We start from the raw sequence: 24,206 nt of genomic DNA on the forward strand, positions 1-24,206 counted from the left end.
GTATCCTGGGCGGGGTGCCTAGGAGGGAGCTAGAGCTGGCAATCCTGGTCAGGAGGCTTCCTGCTGAGTTATGGGGCGGGGGGGGGGGGGGGGGGAGTCCCAGTGGAGTGAGGCAAATCTCTTGCCAGAACTTTGACATTACTCCTCATTGGCTTTGTAACAAGGTTTTTTTGTTTGTTTTTATTTTATTTTATTTTTTAATGAGGGGAGGGGTCTTTAGTTTGACTGTGGTTAGGACTAAAGCTGGGGCACTTAATCCAGCCCAGGGGTGACTAAGCTGGGAGATGCAAACCTCACCCCACCCCCCTGCCCAAGAGCAGAGACAGAGGCTTCAATGGTGCTGGCCACTCAGCCAAAGCATCAACATTCCAGGAGGCAGCATTCCCGCCCTTCAGGAGGAACAAAGGGCCTGGGGAGGAATTCCTGCTGCCCCAAGCACGGGGGTGGGGTAGTATCCAAACAAAACTGGGCAGAAAAAAGTGCCCCCAGCAAGAGGCGCTAGGAAGAAGCCCATTCCCTCCAAGAGGAATGAGAAGGCCCAAGGAAAGACTCCAGCACGGATATTAAAATTCAGCCTTACAAACACGGAATGCAATCTGGGGGCTAAGTCTCTATCCGCGATGGAGTAAAGTTCAAGAGAGAAAAACCTCTAAAGGAAACAGGTCAAAAGCTCCGAATTTAATCATTAACTTTACCTTGAGGGTCTTCTTTGTATTCTTGCTACTGGCTGGCTTTTACTTAAAAGTAACCAATGCGAACATTTCACTGTCCTTCAAAGAGGGGGGGATTCGCAGGTTTGTTTTTTAAACTACAGCTCCTGCGTCACCCACAGATGATCTCCCAGGCAGATTCTAATCGCAGATCCCCAGCACAAAGCACCTTCGGAAGGAGGGGAGCAGGTGCGGGTGAGAACTGGGGGAATCGGCCTCGTCTCTGGCCCACGTGCGGGGGGCACCCACCTCTGGGGACCACAGTGGACAGGATCTTCAAACAGCTTGAGGGGAGATGAGAGACTTGGGCACTCCAGGGCCTCGGTAAAGAAGGCTGGGGACAGACTGACGACTGCGAGGTTATCTTTTGCTTTGAGGGCAGAGGTGTTTCCAAGGGTGACACCGCTCCCGTGGAAGTCCCCTTTCACCATCCCCAACCACAGGTTTTAAAGGGGGCCCAACAGCTCCCTGGAGCCTGTCTGAATTAACACTAGTTGAACATTTGCTTTGCAGATAAAGTTCTAATCACCAAGGGGTCCTCAGCAAAGTGCTTCCCAGTTTTTCAGATGCCCTCAAAGGCTCCCAGACCTTTCTTCCTGGAGACCACGACTGGTCCTCGCCCTCCACCTGAGTTCCCTCCCCACCCTCACCTCACTCTCACTGCAAAATAAAATAAAATAAAATCATTTTCACGCCTTGTAGCCGGTTCTCACAGTATCCAATCCTCACTCCGTCCCAGCTCCAGCTCAGCAACCTACTACTTCCTTCAGCAGCCCAGTTCTCACTGGGGGCAGACGCCAAACACCAGGAAAGAGGAGGAAGAGGGCAGAAACCAACTCTGGATCCTGACGGAGTCGGGCGGTCAAGGACCCCTCCCCCCACAGCAGCACTCAATGATCAAAGGACTCAGCAGTTCTGCACACGGGAAACAGCCTAAAACCAGGGGAAGGTGGTTCTGAATGACACTTACAACAGCTGGTTCAGGGCAAGGAACTGCCCCCACCCCTAACCCCTAAGTGAAGCGTCCTCTGGTAACAACTCAAAGTTTCTAAGAAGCTCAAAACCAAAATTTTCTGAAAAGGAAGGGTCTTTGGGAATGGAAGCCACCAACCTGTCACCTCCAGTTGAGTTGGCAGGCCTGGGAAGCTATGAAGTTTCTCAGAAATGCTCAGGACCACAGGCCTAGACTCAAGAATAAGAACCCTCTGAAGCACACCCAGGACGCTGGCACTCTGCTGGTAGGACTTCACTCCTCTACCGAGTTACCCTTTCCTGAGCCCTGGAATTTTTTTTTTTTTTAACACATAAGCATGTAATACCTAATCAAAAACAATTTAGTACTTTACATGTACATCATTCACCAGAATACCCCCAAATCCCCAGGCACTCTATTTCCCTGTATAGTGATGTAAGGGTCCCCAGAAGGCAACCTCTGTTCTGGTCCTTTGTGTCCTCAAACACCCGGAGAGAGCAGGCACATGGCTGGTGTTCAATGAGAAGTGTGTTGATTGAACGGAATTCACTTCCACATTTTCCGAGCAATCCTTGAGGAATTTGCCTCCCAGCAGGCAAGTGCTTGCTGGAAAACAATGTTCCCTGACCATTTGCATTGTGGCCCTGAAACAGCAAATGTTTAAAACAGGAAAAGAAAGGGGGGGGGGGGAGGGGTGAAATCTGGGCCTTTGCAGAGGCCAAAATGCCTCAAAGGTAAAGATTTTAGGGCGTTTTACAGCTACCTCCACCTCAGCAATAAACCAGGACATCAGACATGGCAACTTTCCGTCATCAGAGACTCATTCACATCCAAAAGCCCATGTCTCACTCTAGTTTCCATAAATCCTCCCCAACACCCATGACCAGAGCAGCAGACCAAATTCTCCAGAGATTAGCACTGAAAGGTACTAAAGCAAGGGAACTTTCTAGGGTGTCTTGATTATGATGGTGGTAGTATAGATGTATAACTTTGTCAGAACTCACCATCAAAATGCATGCTTAAAAATGAGTGCATTTGATTGTGCCTACACTACACCTCAATAAAGATGATAATGAATGAACAAACTGTATATTGTCATGCAAGGATGTGCTAGACTATCAGATTTAAAAAAACAAAGCAAGATGTAGAACTATAGATGCAGTATACAAATATTTCCCAACAACTTCATTAACATCAGTGTGCGCACAATTAAAGATTAAATAATAGGGACTTCCCTGGTGGTCCAGTGGCTAAGACTCCGCGCTCCCAATGCAGGGGACCTGGGCTCAATCCCTGGTCAGGGAACTAGATCCCGCATGCCACAACGAAGATCCCTTACTCAGCAATGAAGACCCCACGTGCCACAACTAAGACTCAGTGCAGCCAAATAAATAAATATTTTTTTAAACGTAAAAAAAAAAAGATTAAATGATAAATACAGTCATAAAGATAATGTTGCAGAAGCATAGGAAATGAGACCAATGATACACTCCAACCCCTTACCAGTAGTTACATCTGGGGAGTGGAATCAGCAAGTTGTGTATTTTTAGCTACTTAGCACTTGCCTGTGTTAAAATGACTACTTACTTCTCTTCCAGTTAAAAAGCCCAATGAAGATAAAAACCAAGGGGAGAAGCGGCAGGTCTGTAGGGCCCTGCCCAATAACTGGTACACAGTAGGCAACAGAGCAACACATGCTTAAACACTGACTGATGTGTAACAGGCCTACACCAAATCAAGCATTGCCACTTATCTGTTATCTATTTCCTTAATAGCCACCAAACATCAAAGAGATTTTTCAGAGATCACCGGTATATGACCACAAAGCATGAACACTCAATATACATACATTAAACTGCAACCCAGTCAGCATTCACTGAGTACAGGCCTTAACACACCCTTCTCTTCACCCCCAGCTGACAGCTATATTCATAACTGTTTCCCAGAATTGTACGGGTTCAGAGAAAAAGGGGAAATGAGACCATTCACTAACAGTCAGGACACCAGGCTCATCATTTGTTCTAGATAAAATTAGACCCCACCTCCTATGATACACTAAGAATGTATTCTAAGGTAGGATTAAAGACACAATATGTAGAGACAGTAGAAGACGATCATCAGTCACAGTTAAATTAAACTGAGGCAAGCCAAGGACTCTGAGAAATCCACTGCAAGAAAGAGCCAGTACTCAATATTTTGGATAAAATGCCTACAAATTGATTTTTTAAAAACCCAGGAGGGAGAGGTCCGGGAACCAAGGCAATCTGAGGAGGAAACCCAAATGGTCAATAAACAAAAAGACGCCCACCCCACAGTCATCACAGAAATGCAAAGTAAGCCAACAGGACGAGCCATTTTTCTCCCATTAGATTGATGGCAACAAGGCCGGGTGGGGTGGGAGGAAATGTGGCTGGCTAGGAGGCAAATTAACATTTCAAATGTGCCTCTCCAGCATCTTAGCAAGTCCCCGGCTGTGGGAGAAGGGGGAGAAAGGGGACCTTCCCTCCGGAAGCAACAAGGACACAAATTGATGGCAATGGCCAATGTAGAGAAAATCCCACATAAGGGACCAGCTAAGTAAATTTCACACCATGAATACCAAGTTTGGAGCAGTAATGACTAGCAAAGTAAGTACAGGAAAATGTCTACATGTTTTTAAAGACTGTATGTCTATGCTCATGTGTGTGTGTGAATGGCTGTTAAGGTTTGGAAGAAAACACACCCAGATCACACACTTTGGGAAGAAGTAGGACTGGGGGTACACTTTAAACATTTTTTTACAGTTAATCTGAACAAAGATATTTATTACTTGCATAATTAAATAAGGATTAGAGTTAAGTGGTCCAAGTTACTTCCTGGGAGGGAATACAGGTAGCCCTGAGAAAAATCTCAATTTTCCATTCATCCAGCAACTACAAGCTGAGGATGGTGAAGGAAGGAAGGAAAGGTCAAATAAATAAAGTCACAGAGACATACATATTCAGAAAAATTACCACCCAAAATGACAACTGCTGTGAAGTCTAAACAAAAGTCAGTTAAGGAAAAAACAAAAGTCAGTTAAGGAAAAAAAAAACTTCTCAATGTTGTTAAAAGAACACAAATTTAAAACAAAATTGCTACCTCTTCCCCCTTTATAGCCCCTGTCAAGTGTTTGCAAATGTTCTATGGTTTGTATTAAGCACTCATTCATCCGTGTTCCTCTTTTGTGTTCACTGTGGCAAACCTATCTCCATTTAGCACCAAGAAGGGGTGAGACCCTCCCACAGTGAGTGACAACATTTACAAGTGCCAACTGAAAGTCGAGGAGCCGAAATAAGAAGGGCCTGGCAGACAGGACAGGGATACCTCCCCCAGGTAGTTTTTTAGATTTTTTTTTCCTTAATCTGCTGAAACCACAGAATGTTATGCTCTGGATACTCTGGCTCCCCCCATGCAACACCCCCTCCCCATCATGCTTTACAAGTCAACATCGAGGACTCAAAAGAGCCTGAAACTCAATCCTTTCTCCCAAACCAAGGCCAAATATCCCCTCCTCATCTTCATCATTTGATCTTATATGCTTCTTAGATTTTATTCCCATTTATTTATCTACTGCTTTTCATGCGTTTTTGTTGTTGTTTTGTTTTGTTTTTGGTGGAGAAAAGAATTGGTTTTGCATCCCAACAAGCAAAGAAATGGAAAAAACCTTGAAAATAAATTCTGTGGGGCTAGAACAAATAGGCACTGATGAACATTAAGTTCAGACAAATTCTGTGCTTGGTTCTGCAGTAAACACGATACAACCAATATAGAAAAAAAAAAAAAAAAGGACCACTAACATGAATGCTGAAAACAGCAAATGTGAACACCATCCGTCCTTTTATGAGCAAGGGAAATGTTTGCTTTCCAACTTCAAAACTAGCTGCAGATGCCCAGATATAATAAGTGCCTTTCTTTGCATGTTTCTGTATGTTACTAACGTTTCAATATAATTAACAACTATACCTCAGTTTTTGGATCTCAAGGTACATCTGTCTTTTTACTGCACAATATACTTAAGGATGAATAAGATTACAAAATTAATAGCTGTTGTGAACCCCAAATGTTGTCCACAATTAACCGCTATCTCTTGCTAAGAGAGGATTTTGCTACGTCTTCATAACTTGGTTTCCACTCATCGCCATAAATACAAACTCAAACACAAAACCCCCTTTTCCCCTAGTAACCTTCAGTTTAAAGTGGAGACACAAACCTAACTTCATTTACACTCCCTGAAGGCGATTCTTTCCAAGATTCCCTCAAAGCTCCAGATATTTGGGTTGGTCCATCGCTGATGAGAGCTATGCTTTTTTTATTTATTTGCACCCATGTGGCTTTTTAAAAATCTGGTTAAATTGGTAAAATAAATTTTCCTCTTCGCATATTCCTCTAATCTCTGAAAGCTCTGATAAAGCTAACAATAACAACAAAAAGGGAAATAAAAAACAAAGGGGGGCTTCCCTGGTGGCACAGTGGTTTGGTTAAGAATCCACCTGCCAGTGCAGGGGACACGGGTTCGAGCCCTGGTCTGGGAGGATCCCACATGCTGCGGAGCAACTAAGCCCGTGCGCCACAACTGCGGAGCCTGCGCTCTGGAGCCCGTGAGCCACAACTACTGAAGCCTGTGCGCCTAGGCCCGTGCTCAGCAACAGGAGAGGCCGCCGCAATGAGAAGCCCGCGCACCGCAAGGAAGACTAGCCCCCACTCACCGCAACTAGAGAAGGCCCACCCGCAGCAACGAAGACCCAACGCAGCCAAAAATAAATGTAAATAAAATAAATAAATTTATAAAAGAAAAAAAAAAAACCAAAGGGAATTTTTCTGAGAAGTTATTAAAAATAAAGAGCAGGACTGGTGGCTGGCTGGCAGGTGCTTCCACTGCCCCCTGCAGCACTGCCCCCAAAGCGATTCCTTCACTTTGAATTTCTGTCTTCACTTATATTTATTACTTTAGAAATTCTTTTATTGAAGCAGGGTTGATTTACAGTATCGTGTTAGTTTCAGGTATACAGCACAAGGATTCAGTTATATATGTATATATACTCCTTTCCAGATTCTTTTCCCTTACAGGTTATTACAAAATATTGAGTATAAGTTCCCTGTGCTATACAGTAGGTCCTTGTTGTTCACTTATATTTATACATAGCACACCCTGCAATTTTTCATCAGAAAATACCTCATTTGATTCTCAAACAAAAAAAGACAGCCCTAGGCAGACGAATGCAAATGTTACCGTCCTATAGAGTGATGAGGAAAACAGGAGGCACAAAGCCACACACTTTTGCTGACAAAATGTTCCTGACCAGCAGAAGACAGTGACCAACACTCAACACAGCACTGCTCATATTCCAGGCATTAACATAAACAGTCGCCATCGCCAAAAACAGGAAACACGAGTGCCCTCCAACTGGCGAATGTATAAACTGTGGTACATTCATACAACGGAAAACTACTCAGCAACAAATAGGGAGGCACCACTGATTCCAGCAAACGCAGCTTGGCAAGTGGAAAAAGCCCGACTCAAAGAGTCAACACTGTCAGATTCATGATCTTCTGGAGAAGACAAAACCATAGGACTGGAGAACAGGTAGAGGGCTGCCTGAGGCTGGGGGTCGGAGCATTTGGGGTGACGGAATGCTCTGTACTGAGCATGGTGGTGACTGCACTCTATGCTCTTGTCAAAAGGTGCAGAATTGTACACGAAAAAAAGGTGAATCTTACAATGTGCGTATCTACCTCAACACACAAAAACAAATACCAAAAAATCAAAATAGGAAATCACCAGACTTAGTAAGAAGTGAGGCCTTCCCTCTCAGCCTAAGGTTCTGCAGCACAAACTGCCCCCTGAACTGCAGGACAAAGCCAGGGGGGTGGGGTGGGGGCAGGTCGTCCCAAAGGCCGAGGAGAGGAAGGGGAAGCAGGGAACGGAGCTCCTTCCTGCAGGGCCGAGGCTCCTCCCCTCACTCAAGATTATAATAACCATAATAGGCTGCACGGGTCTAGCTCACACCAGGGAGGTACCCACGGATGCCCTGGTGCACCAGCCTTTGGGGAAGGCAAGGAGAATCCCCCAATCCCAAACTGGTTGTGTAAGCTCCACAAAGAAAGGGATTCGGGGCTATTTTGCTCACTGCTCTTTCCCCAGGGCCTCCTGCTTTACACCAAATCCGATTTCATAGAAATTCAGGTCTGCTTACCTAGAAATTATCTGCACTTGTTTCATTTTTACTTAAACTGTGTAATTACACAAACAAGTACGAAGAACATACATAAGTCTGGGAACAAAAGCAGCAGCCTCTCTTGGTAAGCACATACATGACTCAGAGAGCTGGAAGCAGGGCGTGGGCTGTCCGTGGCTGGTGCAGCCTGCTGGCAAGTCAGCAGCAAGCTGGGTTAGTCGAGACTGGAAACACACTGACAGGAACGGCACTGCTAACTTTGGACATGTTCTGGTCCTCCTTAGCCTGAGGTCTCCCCCCGTATTTTCATGAAATTTTCAAATGGAATCAAGCACCAAGTAGTGCTGCCGCAAGGAGTGGCCCAAGTGCGATTCCATCTTCCCAGCTGTGCTGCTTACTGAATTCTTATGGTCTCTCAGCTCGAACCCACCCTCCTGAGTAGACCACATCTCTGCTTTGCCCGCTGAATCCCTGTGACTCAGACAATAGGGGATGTGAGGGGGAGAAAGGCTTCGCTCTCTGCTGTCCCGCTTCCTGGGTGGTACCCTCAACAGACTTCTTACTCCAGCGTCATGGGCCCCTGGCCAGACCCATAGGTACCCTCCTATGTCTTAACAACTCCAACCTTCTCTCTTCCCATCTCCCAGCCCTTGGGTGGGAGCTGCTTCCCACAGCTGCTACTTCCCAGGTACCCGAGTGCTCTCTCCTTGCACTGCAGCTTCTCAGTTAACTCAAATAACACTAACAATTCTTTACATTAAATGACCTGTTAAAGTAACTAAAGTGGCTCTGGCTCCAGACTGATATTTATTTCTTCTACGTATCAGTAACCACCCCCGCTAAGAAGGATAAAAAAGGAGGGGATCCCTAAAAAACAGAACTACCAAATGACCCAGCAATTCCACTCCTGGGTAGATACTTGGAAAAAACGAAACCGCTAATTCGAAAAGATATGTCCACCCTTATGTTCACAGCAGCACTATTTACAATACCCAAGATATGGAAGCAACCTAAGTGTCTGTCAACAGATGAATGGATAAAGATGTGGAATAAATATACAATGGAATACTACTCAGCCACAAAAAATAATGAAATTTTGCCACTTGTAGCAATGTAGATGGACCTAGAGAATACTATGCTTAGTGAAATAAGTCAGACAAAGACATCCGTTATTCGTGGAATCTAAAATATAAAACAAATGAATAGCAAAACAGAAACAGACTTACAGACATAGAACACAAACTAGGGACTTCCCTGGCCGGTCCAATGGTTAGAGACTCCATGCTTCCACTGCAGGGGGCACAAGTTCGATCCCTGGTGGGGCAACTAAGATCCCTCCCACAGCAGTGAGGCAAAAAAAACAACAACAACAAAAAAACACAAACTAGTGGTTATCTGTAGGGAGAGGGAAGTGGGTAGGGGGAAGATAGGGGCATGGGATTAAGAGGTACAAACTACTATGTATAAAATGGATAAGCAACAAGGATATACTGTACAGCAGAGAGAATTATAGCCTTTATTTTGCAATAACTTTTAATGGAATATAACCTAAAATACTGAATCACTATACTATACACCTGAAACTAATATAATATTGTAAATCAACTATCCTTCAATTTAAAAGGGGGTGAGGGGACCCTAACACCTTTCTTAGGGATGCTGAAAGGAAAAATTAGATAAAAGATCAAGACTACACACCCTCCTCTAGAGTCAATCCAATGCAGGCTCCTTGAAACCACTCCTGCCTTTCTTCCATCTTCTACCTAAATCCCACCATTCTCCAAGATTCATCTTAAACTCCTCTCTTTCAACCCAAACTCATCTCCCAGTCAGAACCTCTGTTTAGATGCCACGAGCTTTTAACACTTATTATTTTCCTCTGGTAATGTAAATGAGACCACATATAAAGTAGCCACCCAGGAAGGTAAGAATCCCCCTTCCCCATCAACTACTTTCTTCCAGTTCTGTCTTCCCAGTAGACTAACTGCAAGGCTCCAGCATCCTCAGCAAGGAGCATAATTCCTAGCAGAAAACAGACATTCAAATATTTTGATGACAAATCTTAACACATCAAGTCCTGTCAGCAATGAGAAACCGCCCAAATTATTTCATGGTATCAAATATCGCTTGGCCATCCAACCAGGAAGTATTTTTTTAAGAAGGATAAGCAACATATTTAATTTGACGAAGAAGGAATTTTACCCGTTTGGCTGCAACTTGCGGAAAAAACTGAAGCCAAATTTTTTTTTCAGGAGACTCACACAGTTATTTACGTGTATATTGAAACAAATTTTTCTAACTCCTTCTTCAAAGCATCTTCGTATAAATCATAACTCCCCTCCACAAATAGGTCTCTAAAACTACTCCGACCATTTCCACCTAAAAGGTTAAGTGACTTGTCCAAGGTCACACAGCTACTTCCGCGTAACACCAGGCTGTGAACCCAGGTCTTCTTGCTCATGCTCTTGTCTTTACACCAAGAAGCTACAAGCATTTTCCCATTTACTGTTCCCCTTTTAATCCCCCAACTACATAATGTGAGAGAGAACATTTTCAGGGCATTCTGTGGCTTGAAAAGGAAGAGGTCTCCTTTGTTTCTGGCAAAGGGATCATGGCAGCATCACGAGCATATTCTGATTAAACCCAACTTGCATCACCACTGAGAACCAGCAACCTGGCAACATCTTTCACGAATTGGTCCTTAAGTCCACTAACATCAACCAAGGCCAGATCTGGTGTAAGAGCCCCACCAGTGCCAGAGTAGTTGCTCTGAAGTGCTGGGGCCACAGGGCAAGAGTAACTGGGGCAAGGGCGGGTGGGGGTCTCCACTGCCTGAGATCACGGAAGAACAGGCCTATGTTAGAGGTTGGTTGACAGAGAAAGCACCCTTCTCACTTTGATACTGTAGAGATCTACTGAGACAGACATTTGAGACTAATTAAAACTCAAGGTCTCGGACTTCCCTGGTGGCGCAGTGGTGAAGAATCCGCCTGCCGATGCAGGGGACACAGGTTCGAGCCCTGGTCTGGGAAGATCCTACATGCCACAGAGCAACTAAGCCCATGAGCCGCAACTACTGAGCCTGTGCTCTAGAGCCCGCGAGCCACAACTACTGAAGCCGGCACCCCTGAGAGCCCATGTTCCGCAACGAGAAGCCACCAAAATGAGAAGCCCGTGCACCGCAACAAAGAGTAGCCCCTGCTCACCACAACCAGAGAAAGCCCGCGCGCAGCAACAAAGACCCAACGTAGCCAAATAAATAAATATATAAATATATCAAAAAAAAAAAAAAAAACAAAAAACTCAAGGCCTCTTCCTTGCTAAATCATTGTTCTGATAATACTTTGCATTAAGTTCATTCTGGAAGGAGAAGTAGTCACGGTAATGACGGTCACACTCACTTTTGCCAAGAGACCATACTGTGGCCCATTTGTAATTACCTGTGTGCTATTTAATTTTCTCCTTAATATCTTAAAAAGACCAAAAACAAGATAAAACACAAGAAGCTAAAGATTCAAGCAAGAAATTTAATATTAAAAATCAGACTTGGGCTTCCCTGGTGGCGCAGTGGTTAAGAATCCGCCTGCCAATGCAGGGGACACGGGTTCAAGCCCTGGTCCGGGAAGTTCCCACATGCCGCAGAGCAACAAAGCCCGTGCGCCACAACTACTGAAGCCCACGCCACAACTACTGAAGCCCACGTGACTAGAGCCCGTGCTCCGCAATGAAGAGTAGCTCCCGCTCGCCGCAACTAGAGAAAGCCTGCGTGCAGCAAGGAAGACCCAACACAGCCAAAAATAAATAAATAAATAAAAATTAATTAATTTTTTAAAAAATCAGACTTTTATGGACTAGTTTCAAAAAAAACAGTAAGTCTGCCAAATATTGTATATATTGTGGGGAGTTCCCTGGTGGTCTAGTGATTAGGATTCCAGGCTTTCACTGCCATGGCCTGGGTTCAATTCCTGGTCGGGGAACTGAGATTCCACAAGCTGCACAGCACAGCCAAAAAAAAATTTTTGTTTTAATTTTTAATTAAAAAAAAAAAAAACAAAAAACTAGCAGTGTGAAAAGAGTGCTAGACTAGACAAGTTCCTGCTTAAGTCATTTCATCACCCCCCAGCCTGTCTCCCCATTTGTAAAGTAGCAGTTTTTCTATGATGATTTAAGGCCTTTCTTGTGATAACTGAAGTTTCCTCTTCAGGAACACCTAAACACACACCTGACAACACCGTGAAATTAAAGCTTATAAAATATTCCAGTCCCTGAAATCAGACTGTTCCCTTGAGCAAGTTGATCCATTTCCTTGAAATGTCATGGTGCCAAAAAAGATCAAGTCTTTAAAGATTAATGGTTGTCAAATACATCATATAAAATGTGAACAGAAACAGTGGCCTTCCATCTCTAAAAAAAAAAAAAAAAAGCTGAGGGCATTGATGTAGCCTCTAAACACAGTTGTGCCCATATTTTCCCATAGGCTCGGGGAGCCCTATAACCCTAAGATGGTCTAGACCAGAAGTTAAAGTTGAGGTGCAGTTTTTCTAAGGTGAAACAAGTTTTATGCATGTTTCTCCAGCTCACTTTGCATCACCTGAAAGAATCACTAGATCCTTCTGTTTAGATTATAGTAAACTGACAGAAGCCACAATTTCCAACACTGACATTAGTTTTCTTCTACAGCATCCGCTCTAGGGGAAAGAGGGGTGGGGTGGGGAGTCTGCTGCAATACTCAACAGTTTATTAATAAAAGCTATTACAAACAACTAGGTCCTACTGTATAGCACAGAGAACCATATTCAGTATCCCATGATAAACCATAATGGAAAATACATTAAAAAAAGAATATATACATATATATATAACTGAATCACTTGGCTGTACAGCAAAAATTAACACAACGTTGTAAATCAACTATACTTCAATAAAAAAAATTCTTAATTAAAAAAAAACTTGGGACTTCCGTGGTGGCGCAGTGGTTAAGAATCCACCTGCCAATGTAGGGGACACGGGTTCAAGCCCTGGTCCCGGAAGATGTCACATGCCACGGAGCAACTAAGCCCGTGCGCCACAACTACTGAAGCCGGTGCGCCTAGAGCCTGTGCTCCGTAACAAGAGAAGCCACTGCAATGAGAAAACTGTGCACCGCACCAAAGAGTAGCCCCTGCTCGACGCAACGAGAGAGAGCCCAACACAGTCAAAGATAAATAAATAAAATAAATTTATAATAAAACAAAACAAAACAAAGCTATTACAAGTGTTTACAATTGGCTTCTACTGTGCTACAGACTCTTTAAATATGTTAACTGGAATCCTTAACACTGCAAAGTGTTACAGATGAGAAAATGAACACAGAGCAAGAAATCTCAACCTAAAACCACATTGCCTAAATGCTTAAGTAAAAATAAAGCTAAATAAACAGACAGCTTTAATAAGAAATATCACAAAAACATTATCCCAACTCCTACTAAAACTTCCTTTACCATACCCTCTTTTCTGCTCAACACTTACCCAGTACAAGCCTACAGATGATCCTAAGAGAAAGATCTCCCTCTGACATTGATCTCAAAGAGAGGCAGAGGGCACAGAACAGTATCTGCGGATGTGGTCTATCTAAACACACCATAATCATGACTGCTGACGCCACCTATTCACAATTCTCATTTTTTAAACACCTGTGCTGAAGATGTTCTATCGGATCCATATTTAGCAGCAAAATCTCCATGTGCAGATTTTTTAGTAGAAGAACATCTTTATAACTATCCCAATTAGTCAAAAACATTAAAGAAGTCTGCAAACTCCACTGGCATTTCAACAAGGCTAGAAAGAAGGAAATGGCTGCCCGAACTTTCCAGAAGCAACAATAACAACTAAGGATACAGTTGCTGACAGATGTTTGACAAAGGCTGGGCAGGGGGGTTTCCAAAGCCCACTCAGGGACCCTCAAAATTCACAAGATGTGGGAGCCATGAGGGGAGCCCTCAGTCTACACAACTGACCTGACCCACTTCATTGTCTTGTGCACACTGCTCGGTTTCATTCAAATCCCATTAATATTAAAAAAAAAAAAACCCATTAACGATGACAAAGTGTGCAATTTTGCACAAACTTGTCGGATAAACAATCACAATCAAGAAAAGCCTGTCAGATAATAATCACAATCAAGAATTGCACCCTTGGGACTTCCCTGGTGGCGCAGTGGTTAAGAATCCGCTTGCCAATGCAGGGGACACGGGTTCGAGCCCTGGTCCGGGAAGATCCCACATGCCATGGAGCAACTAAGCCCGTGCGCCACAACTACTGAGCCTGCGCTCTAGAGCCCGCAAGCCACAACTACTGAGGCCTCATGACACAACTACTGAAGCCCACGCACCTAGAGCCCATGCTTGCAACAAGAGAAGCCACTGCAATGAGAAGCCCACGCACCGCAACAGAGTAGCCCCCGCTCACCACAACTTAAAAAAGCCCACTCGCAGCAAGGAAGACCCAACGCAGCCAAAAATAAATAAATTAATTAATTTTTAAAAATTGGCCTGATGTCTTCGGATTAAATATGAATCTCTCAAAATTTCAGTTGGGTGTTAGTGGGAGATTAAACCCGGGCATTAGGGGTCTTCACCTGTTTGATTCCACCATACCTTCAAAGCCAACTGTAAGCCAACTATCTAAAACATGAAGGAAACTGGAGATGCAATCTGAAGAGGCAAAGAAACGCTGGAATAGGGTTTAAGCCAAAGTTTCAGATGTAAATTGCCCACGCTCATCCCCCCCCCACCCCTCCCAATTTTTCTGTTAACAAGCCAGAGTCTTGTCAATCAAAACAGTCAATCTGGTTTCAGTCAACTAGGTTTGTGGGTACAGACAAAACCTCAAAGGGAGAGGAATAATTTAGTATTGAAGAAGCAGGAGGTCACATCTACTGAAGAGGAAAGATGGCTCAAGCCTCCTCCTGCAAGTCACAAAGCTTGAAAGGTCAAAGAACGAGGAACAGAGTGGGCTGCAGTGGTGGCATCTTTTGCTCCCTTTAGGCAACTGTAATTCTTTATCAGTATTTTTCCCCTCTCTTCCAAAATAAGAGAGATGGCACAACAGCCTTAGTGAGTCAAGCCTTCAACTCTTTGTCAGTGTTATGGGGAAAAGGGGGAGGAAACACTACTTTGAAACCGCCTGCATGGTAGAATTCTTCTCAACCTTTCGCTTAAGTGTCATGAAGAATGACATCGAAATGGTCCTTTATTAGCTAGGAATGAATACATCTGAAATAAACCTTGCCCTGTGTGAGGAGCTGGCGAGTAAGCAACCCATGTGACTTCAGTTAGCACCAAAGGAAATAAAATTTGGAGGGGATTAAATTTCAGAGCTATATAGAATTATCAAGTAAATTAAAATTCCTCATAATCAGAAAAACTTATAAAACCCTTTCTTCTGGCAAACTACCTCAACAACAAAAGCATTTGAACCATTTCACCTCCTCATTTAAGGCTTCCTCCAAAACTAACTCCCTTTCTATATATACACAGAATTTTTTAAATGAAAACATAAAAAGCCAGACAGTTGTGCTCAAAATTTTACATGTTAGGAGAAATTAGAAAACTACACATTTTAATGTTGGTTTTAGTGACCTGAAATATGTTTTAAAATTACATGTGCGTGCATTTTCTTCTTCTTTTTTTTTTTAATTGGCTATGCCTCGCAGCTTGTGGGATCTTAGTTCCCCAACCAGGGATTGAATCTGGGACCTCAACAGTGAGAGCATGGAGTCCTAACCACTGGACTGCCAGGGAATTCCCCATTCATCAAGCATTTTCTTAATTCAACAGATTTCAATCTACAAATATCCACCTGCTGAACTAGATTCAAAGCAGGAACCTCCAATTATTTCCAAGGTATGGAAAGTTTGGTTTTCTGGTGAATAGGTGAGATGTGTGTGCTATGCAGACACACATCTACCTAGTCCTATAGAACGGGTTGAAGATGGGGCACAGAAACAACTAGAATGCACATTTCTACTCACTTTTCTCTCTTGTCCTTAAAAAAAAAAGCCTCTTGCTATAAATTTTACAATGTACAGAACACACGCATATTATTTTAAAACATACAGTGAGTATGCATGCCTGAAAAAGCTTAGACTCTGGGAATGCAAAATAAAATACATTGGTGCCAATACTGGTACAATCCCCATTTACAGGAGCTTATTCAAAATAAGATACAAGAATTCATTCCACAACCAATTATTTTAGGCAGCAAACCGTCTTCCTCAAAGTGGTTTGAAGCTGATTTTTTGAGAGTGGTTTCCTGGGGAAAGATAGTCCCCCCACAAGCCTAGGATAGCTCAATACTTAGGGTCACACTGCATTGGCATTCTAGAACCTATATTTCCAGGGAGTGAAAATAAATTGCATCAGCACCTACACCCCATTTTCCATCCAGGAGACTCAGGAAAATCCACCCTCACCCCCGCCTTCATAATGGGGAACAATACTGCCATCCTCGATATACAATATATCCCTCGGCTCAAGATGGCAACTGGGTCACCACCGCCCCCCCGCCCCCCCCCCACAGTGACAGGGCCTTTCCCGGGGACCGGAACAGGCTCAAGACCCCACTCGGCTTCTCGCCATTTACAGAATCCTACCGCCCGAGCTCTGAACACACTCACACACCCTTTTCAGCTTCCAGTGTCGCCTCCAAGGCAGCCAAGGGCTCACATCCCACGTGCCATTAAACACATTAAAAGGCACCTCGTGAAGGTGGGAGCAGCGCGCTCCAGTCCCACTCAACTCCCTAACTCTCCCCCCCAGATGCGTGCAGACCCCGTCTCGGCCCCGCCGCCTCCCGCTCGCCGAGGCGGGCTCCGGGCCGGCCGGGCTGGGGCTGGCCCACCGCCGCGGCGCCTCCGCCCGCCTCTCCCAGGCCCCGCGGGAGGCGCGCGGCCAGCGGTCAGTAGCGCGGGCCCCCAATTCCCGGCCTGGCTAACCGCCGGCCTCGGTGCCTACAGGCCTTTCGGACTGACCACCAAGGCGAAAACCCCAAACTCTGTTTTTTAAATGGACCAAATACAGAGTGGGAGCAAACAACCCTCATCATTCCGTTGGAAAACCCAGCTCCCTCCTTTTAGATTTTAAAATTAAGTTTTAAACCAGTGCTCAGAACACCACCTTGTCAGTGCTGAGGGGCCGTTTCCGGGGGGGGTGCGGGGAATGCTTAAGGAAAGCAGCCTGGGAAGAGACCCTACCGGCTGCTTCCCGCACCCCTAGGTGGCCAACTGTCGGAGGCACCCTCCTTAAAATTAAAGGGGAAGAGTCAGGCGTCGGGGCCCTCTTCCCAAGGTCAGGTGGCATTAGTCACCATCAGGCAAGGGCGCCCTGAATTATTTAATGGAGCCTGTTGACCCGGGAGGCAACTCAGTAAAGGAGCACGTTGCAAAAACTGAAGTACACTGTACCTACTGCAAAACACATGGATTTAGGCATCCAGTCCGTCACAATCAAATAGAGGACAGGACGATCGTCCTCCACAGTGCCTTCAGTCTCCTTTTCCCAATCCGAAGAATGGTTTTTTAAAGGAACAATATTACTAAACTGTAAAGGATCACTCCCTTGGAAGGAAACGAAGAATTTAGGCCATGGGTGAGATCCCCTCTGTGAACCTGGTGCTTTCCCTCCCAACACTTGACTTCTCCATTCACAGCATTGGTCTGTCCCTTTAAACTTAAATTGCCTAACATTCCAAATCCAGGAACGATAAAAGATATCTAACAACTGTTTTCCAAGTTTTCTTCTTTTAATGAAAAACTAAGAAGGGGAAGTAGAATTTTGCTCAAAACTGACCAAATGTCATGTTTTAAAAGGATAGTTGGTCTAACAGTGTAATATCTTAGTGCCTTTGCCAAACAACTTCAACCTAGTATTGCACACGTTAAAAAAAAATCTAAATGTTCAGGGCATCCAGGTACCTCCCAGGGTGAGGGGAGCGACACTTCACACGCTCCCATACCTTTTGAATGGTTTAATAATTTAAAAAGTGTATAAACCTTTTACAAGTCTGGCAACACTGAGCATCTACTGTTTTAACCCAAATAAAACGTATGTGGATCTTTAACTGGGAATATAAATAAAACCTGACATTTAAACTCAACTGCTGGGAGGGAGGGTTCAATCAACGCCCCTGCCAGGAGGGAAACTGTGGCGGATTCAAGGCGCCCTCTCCCTCCCCCCCCTTCCCCTCCCCCTCGACGCTAATCTTCCCGGCGAATTGGCTCCCTCTTTCCATTCCCGGGATTCGGATCGGTATTTAACTCAATCCATTTTTGAAAGAACCTACTAGAAACATTCAGCCATGAATGTGGGAAAACTTTAAAGATGAGTCCATTCAAAGCTTAAAAAAGGAAGGAAAAGAATAGCTGCCCCTTAGGCTTCATACCGAGAAAGAAACTTTTAAAATGAGGCGTCCACAACAAGTAAATTAGAATTTCAACTTTTTTCCAATAGGAGAAGCCGGCTTAAGGCCAGCAAGCAATAGCTCCGCCCTCCTCCCCAAATAACAGGTTAGGCGTGGAAAAGGCTGCGCTCGGCAAGGCTCAGCCGCGTTCGGAACCAGCACGCCCACTCCACCTAACACGCAGCCAACTCGCACCAGGAGCCGTCTCCTGCCCGCGTCCAAGGCAAGACTAGCACCAAGTCTCACCAAGGGGCTACAGGTAGATCGCATTAAGTCACCGACCCTTTCAGCAGAGGCTGCGCCTCAAAACTTCTGGCCCCTTCCTCCAATGGGTTCGGGTGAGTGGAAGGTGGCACAAAATGTGAAAAATAAGCAAGAAAGGTTTATTCAACAAACAGCCAATAGAGCCAAACAAGCTCAAAGGCTGCAGTGCAACCCTCGGACTCTGCGCACCCGGTTCGAGCCGCGTGCAGCTTGGGTCGGCTTGTTTTCCATGAGAAGTCGAGCCCCAGGTTGAATGGGGTGGGGACACCTCCCAACCAGGGAAACCGGTTCCCGTAGAGATCGAAGCCGGGGCAGGCGGGGGCGGCCCAAGGACTTCCAGCTGGGTGAGGGCAATGGGCAAGGCCCCCCGATTCCGCTGCTCCCGGTGCAGCGGTGGGCCCACGAGGCCGAAGGGCGATTCCATACAAGGGAGGTTCAGGGGCCAGAACACGCTTTTTCCACCGTGCGGGAACAGAACTGAGGAATGCTGTTCTTACTCCACACAAGAAGGCAACGACTGCTACGGTGTCCCAACAAAAAGCACAGTCCTCCCTTCACAAGCGCGCACGTGGAAACCAGGTCTACACGCGCAAGCGCACCCCACACTCACCCACACGACCATCTCCTCCTGGCTCATGCCCTACTTAAAAGCAACAATCGATGAGTTTTACAAACAAAAATAAGGTTGGGGAAAAAAAGCTAAAGGAGAGCCCTCAGCATGCTGGGAGGCCTCTGGTGTGCCCGCACAAGGAGACCACGTCTACACACACACGTTTCCATCTCGTGTCTTACTTAAAACAATAGCCTGCACGCTTTGTCAAACAGGAACGAGGAAACGAAAGTCCCTAAAAAAGAGGGGGTGTCTCCAACCTCGGGAACCGTCGGAGGACAGAGGAGGGACCCTCGCACACGGAGGCCAGATCTACACAGTCGCACACAACTACCTCCTCCCAGCTCATGCCTAACTGGAGACAGCAGCTGCCACGTTTTGCCGCACAAAAAATTAGATATGGATGCGGGGGACTCTGCGTTTTGCGACCCCTCGCAGCCCGCACACAGAGGCCAGGTCTTCTCCACACACACTTCCCAGGTCAGGATCTGCTTGGGGCAGCGACTGCCGCGTAGCCAAAAGAAAAACGAGAAATCCGGAAGGGAGAGAACCCCCTCCCCTTGCTCGGGGACCTGCCTGGATGCCCGCGCGAGCACCCACGCGGCTCCCCGGGTGCCAGACCCGCGCCCCACGTCGCCCGGCCGCAGCCCCCGCGGGAGCGGCCCCCGAACTCACCTCGTCGTCGTGGTGCTGGCAGAAGCCGAGGCGCTCGGGGAAGACCGAAAGGATGGAGAAGGGCGCGCCGGGGAAGGTCGGCCCGAGCCCGAGCTGCTGCGCCGCGGCGGCGGCGGCGGCGGCTGTGGGGCCGGGCGGGCCGCGCTCGATGTAGTGGTCCTTGGTGAGGCGCACGCGCTGGTGCGCGCGGACGCAGTTGTCGCACAGGTGCTCCTGGCAGTCGAGGCAGCGCGACGAGGCCGCGTTGCCCTCGTCGCAGGAGCTGCAGCCGTGAGGCCGGCGCAGCAGCAGCGCCGACGGGGAGGCCGCAGGGCCGCCGGGCGCTGAGCGGGGCGGCGCGGGCGGCGGCGGCGCTGGCGGGAGCGGCGGCGGCGCCGAGGCAGAAGCGCGCGGGTGCGCGTGGTGCGCGTGGTGCCGGTGGTTGCTGTGGCCGCCCGCGCCGGCCGCGGCGCCGGCCCGCCCGTTCTTGGGCGGCGGCTCGTCGGCCGTGGCCACCACGGCGTCGAGCAGGTTACTGAGCAGGAAGGCGGACGAGGGCAGCGCGTCCATGCCCGCCGCCTCGGCCAGCACGACCTTCTGGTCGCACACAGGGCAGCGCAGCTTGAGCGGCTCTCCCGGCGCGCCGCCGCCCGCCGCCGGCAGCCGGTGCGCCTCGAGGCACGGGCGGCAGAAGGCGTGCAGGCAGGGCAGGACGTGCAGGCGGCGCGCCGCAGCCCCGGGGCCCCCGCCGCCGCCCCCCGACGACGTGGACGTCTGCGAGGACGACGACGACGCCGACGAGTTGGAGGAGAGCGGCGCCGGCGAGCCGCACATCTCCTTGCACAGCAGGCAAATCTGGAAGTCGGTCTCGGAGAACGAAGCCATTTGCAACCAAGCCCGGAGGAGGGAGGAGACCAGAGAGGAAGAGGAGGAGGAGAGGAGAGCGCGGACGAGGTGGGTGGGGGAGCCGCCGACTCACTCAGAAAAAGGCATCAATTAGGCCTGCGATCCAGGAGCCGGCACCAGAGCGGTGCGGCCCGCTCGGCCTCGCCGCGTCCGGCCCGCGCGCTGCCACCCCCGACGCTGCGGGCATTAAATGCCACTCTCCGGAGGCGACACAGATTCCTCCCGGAAAAGGACGCGGGGGCCGCGTTCTTTCCCGAAGCGGGAGCGCCGGAACAAGTCCCGACACGCGAGGGGCGAGCGGGGGCAGGGAGGTCAGAGGACTCCCTGGAGCAGCTGTAGCTTAGCTTCTCGCCAGCCGAGGGGAATACCCCCAAGTCGAGTCTGCTGTGCAATCCCAGTCCCGGCGGGAGAAGCAGAATTTGGTTCGACGAGTATTTGGTGCGTGGCTTTTCTTTAAACGGATTTAGTCTCTTCTTGGGACAGGAAGGCTCCCCAAACTAGTAAAGGCGGGAGCGGCACGACGCCGAGCCCGTGTCCCCCCGCGCGACGCCGACCGCCCCGCCGCATGACGCGGCGGCCAGGGGCTCCTGGGTGGCCCGGCGTGCGGCGCTCCGGGCTTGCGCACGGCCCGGCGCGGCCTCCCTGCAGGGCGGTCGGCCCCGCCGCAGCTGCAGCTAGTGGGAGCCCGCTGCGGCCGCACGCGTGTAGTACGCACGCGCGCCCCACGCGCCTCGAGTCTCCCGCGCGCCCGCCGAGCCCGGCCGCGCTGCCGGCGCTTAACACGCACGCGCGCCCCACGCGGCCCTGGGCCCTCTTGCCCCCGCCTCGCCGGGCCTGGGCGCCTCCAGCGAGCTCCTTCTCCGGTTTAGCCGCGCCGTAACGCGGGACCACAGGTCCCCGCGGGCCGTCGTGAATTATTCATCGGCAGGAAGATATTAGATGTACCCGCTGCCCGCTCCGCGCGAGCCGTCGTGCAATGCTATCCGAGCTCCGCGCGCGCCCCGCGCCCCTCCTCCTCCTCGCGTCCGTCCTCTCTGAAACCTTGGCAGCGAAGGGGGATCACATTTCCTTTGTCATCGGGCCATTTCGCCCTCGCGTTGGTCCCCCCCCTCCGATCCCGAGCCGCGGGGACGGAGCCTCCACCGGGGCGCGCCGGAATCAGTGGAACCGGCAATGGCCCAGCGCGGTGAGCTCGGGAGCCGCGTGGTCAACGCCGCCGGCCCGCTCCCGCGTCATCTTCTTTCTGAAACGAGTCGCCGAGCAAGACTCGGGTGGCCCCGGCAGCGCTGCTGCGCCTACCGGGCTTTGCTCGCGCCTGGCGCCCTGGCCTCCTGGGGCTTTGAACAACTCCCCAATTCGGGTTGCTTGCGTGCACGCGCGCGCGTGCCCCCTCTTTCTCTGCTTTGCCGCCTCTTCCTCCTCCTTCTCTCAGTACGCTGGATATTGGGACTGATCGGAATTCGGAATCCTTTTAATCTCCAAAGGAGCAAACTCACTTCCGCCCGAGTGCTGGGAGGGGGCTGGGGGAGGGGACACAGGGGAGGGGGTTCCAGGCAAACAGGAAACATTAGCCCTCTCGGCACGGCTCGCTTTTGTGTGCTCCCTCCCTCCTCCCTCCGACCTCCTCCCTTCTCCGGGCCGCAGGGGAGATGAACGCCCCCGGGCTTCAGTGTGACGACCTTTGAAACCTTCCGAGCGAGGAGTGGAGAGCGACTCTTCCGTTTATTTAAAAAAGAAAAGATTTCATTCTGAATCCCGGTTCTGCAGAGGCTGATATCCACTGCCCGTGAGATCTGGGGTACCCCCCAACCAAGACCTTTTTTTTTTTTTTTTTCCTTTTTACGTTTTCTTAAAGACTTCATATCTGTGATCAACACCAAAACATCACGCAATTGGAATTAAACGAATCTGAATTTTGATCTGCGGAGGGGCCGGTTTCTTTTTTGAGTTTTACTGGGGGGACGTGGGGGGCAGAGGGCAGCTGTTCTGGGGAGGTTCCCGGTGAAGGCCCCGCGGCCATCTGGGTGGTGCCCGAGGCTGCCTGGGCGGTTCTGGGAAAGGAACTCGCTGGGCCCTGGAGAGAGACTAACTTGGAAGAGTGGAGAGGGCCACATACCAGGATTTAGAGGGTATTTGGTGTGGAGGCCAGCGGGTGGAACAATTGTCCCCGTCTTAACACCATCAAGCTGTGACTGACATCTTGGGTCCCACTTCTACAAGCAACAACCTGGATGAATCTCAAAAACATCATGTTAGAAGAAAGGAGCCAAACACAAGTTCGTAGTGTGTGATTCCATATACAGGAAATTCTAGAACAGGCAAAACTAAGCTTTGAGGATAGGAAAAGAACGCTTGGGGGTGAGGGAGTATTGACTGGGAAGGGGAATAGGAGAGAACCTTCAAGGGTCGTGAAGTAGAAATATATTTGTACATTTGTCAAAACTTATAGATCTGCCATTTAAGATCTGTGCAAAATTTCACTGTATGTAAATTATACTTAAATTGAAAAAAAAATAACTTGGTGTCCAACCTAATAACCATGCCTGTATCATAAAAGTGAAAGAAAAAAGAAAAAACACTTTATACACAATTCCAGCTCCTCCTCTGAATTTGCTCACCAGAATTCAGGGAGGTTTCTGAGGAAATATCAACCTGGAAAGAACCCTTAGATCAACCTGCTGGACAAACATGCTGAAGGCCCCAGGCTGCAGAAACACCACACTAAAGGGAGAAAGCCATTGTGGGGCCCGGTGCTGTCCTGAGATGGGAAGAATTCTAGGACAAGCTAGCAGCCAAAGTCCTCAGCTGCTGTCAGGAGGGCTCTCCTCAGCACCTGGAGCAAATCTAAGCTCAGTGAACATTCACCGAAATGTGTGAGGAGTGCAAAAATTATTATCGAATAAACGCAGAACATGTCAATTGTATCTCAATAAAACTGGGGGGAAAAAGAACAGATTTCCTTCTTTGACCAATGAAAGAGAAGTAAACACTTTATACTTTAAATGTTAGAACTAAAACAACATTGTACATCAACTGTACTCCAATATAAAATAAAAATTTAAATAAATATTAGGAGCTTTTCACACAACTATTACCAATATATGTTTGTGTTTCTTCCACAGTTTGAGACGAGCATGTAAACGCGTACATGCTTACACATGAATTTTCCTACAGAATTTTGTATCATGCTGGCCTTGCTTCAGCAGAGGTGTTGTATGTATTCTTTGGTTTTGTTTCTTTTCCTTTCTTTGATTGTTTTTAATTTCTTTCCTTTTCTTTCTTTCTTTCTTTTTTTTTTTTTTAAACAAAAACAAGAGGAAAACAGATGGGGGAAGAGAATTGCCAGAAGGAAGATGGCCCCAGAGGGTCAGAAAAGGGATGGGCCAGACCTGCTGTCTCCCTCTTGGTTGGCCCCACCCACCAGCATCTAAAAAGGTTTAAAAAAGATGACCAGA

The 24,206-nt window shown here is 47.9% G+C and overlaps 1 protein-coding gene and 1 pseudogene across 1 annotated transcript in view; one reads left to right on the top strand and one right to left on the bottom strand.

The window, feature by feature from the left end:
• TRIM71 (tripartite motif containing 71) overlaps nucleotides 1–20,730 on the bottom strand; it is a 57,606-nt gene extending 36,876 nt beyond the window's left edge. Inside the window, exon 1 of the mRNA XM_057554293.1 lies at nucleotides 19,867–20,730. Coding sequence (XP_057410276.1) covers nucleotides 19,867–20,730 — 864 coding nt within the window. The remainder of the gene's footprint in view (nucleotides 1–19,866) is intronic.
• Nucleotides 20,731–21,316: 586 nt separating this feature from the next.
• LOC130709120 (uncharacterized) lies at nucleotides 21,317–22,204 on the top strand (annotated as a pseudogene).
• Nucleotides 22,205–24,206: the final 2,002 nt, after the last annotated feature.

This window comes from Balaenoptera acutorostrata, chromosome 10, assembly GCF_949987535.1.
Source record: "Balaenoptera acutorostrata chromosome 10, mBalAcu1.1, whole genome shotgun sequence".
In the NCBI taxonomy this organism is placed as follows: domain Eukaryota; kingdom Metazoa; phylum Chordata; class Mammalia; order Artiodactyla; family Balaenopteridae; genus Balaenoptera; species Balaenoptera acutorostrata.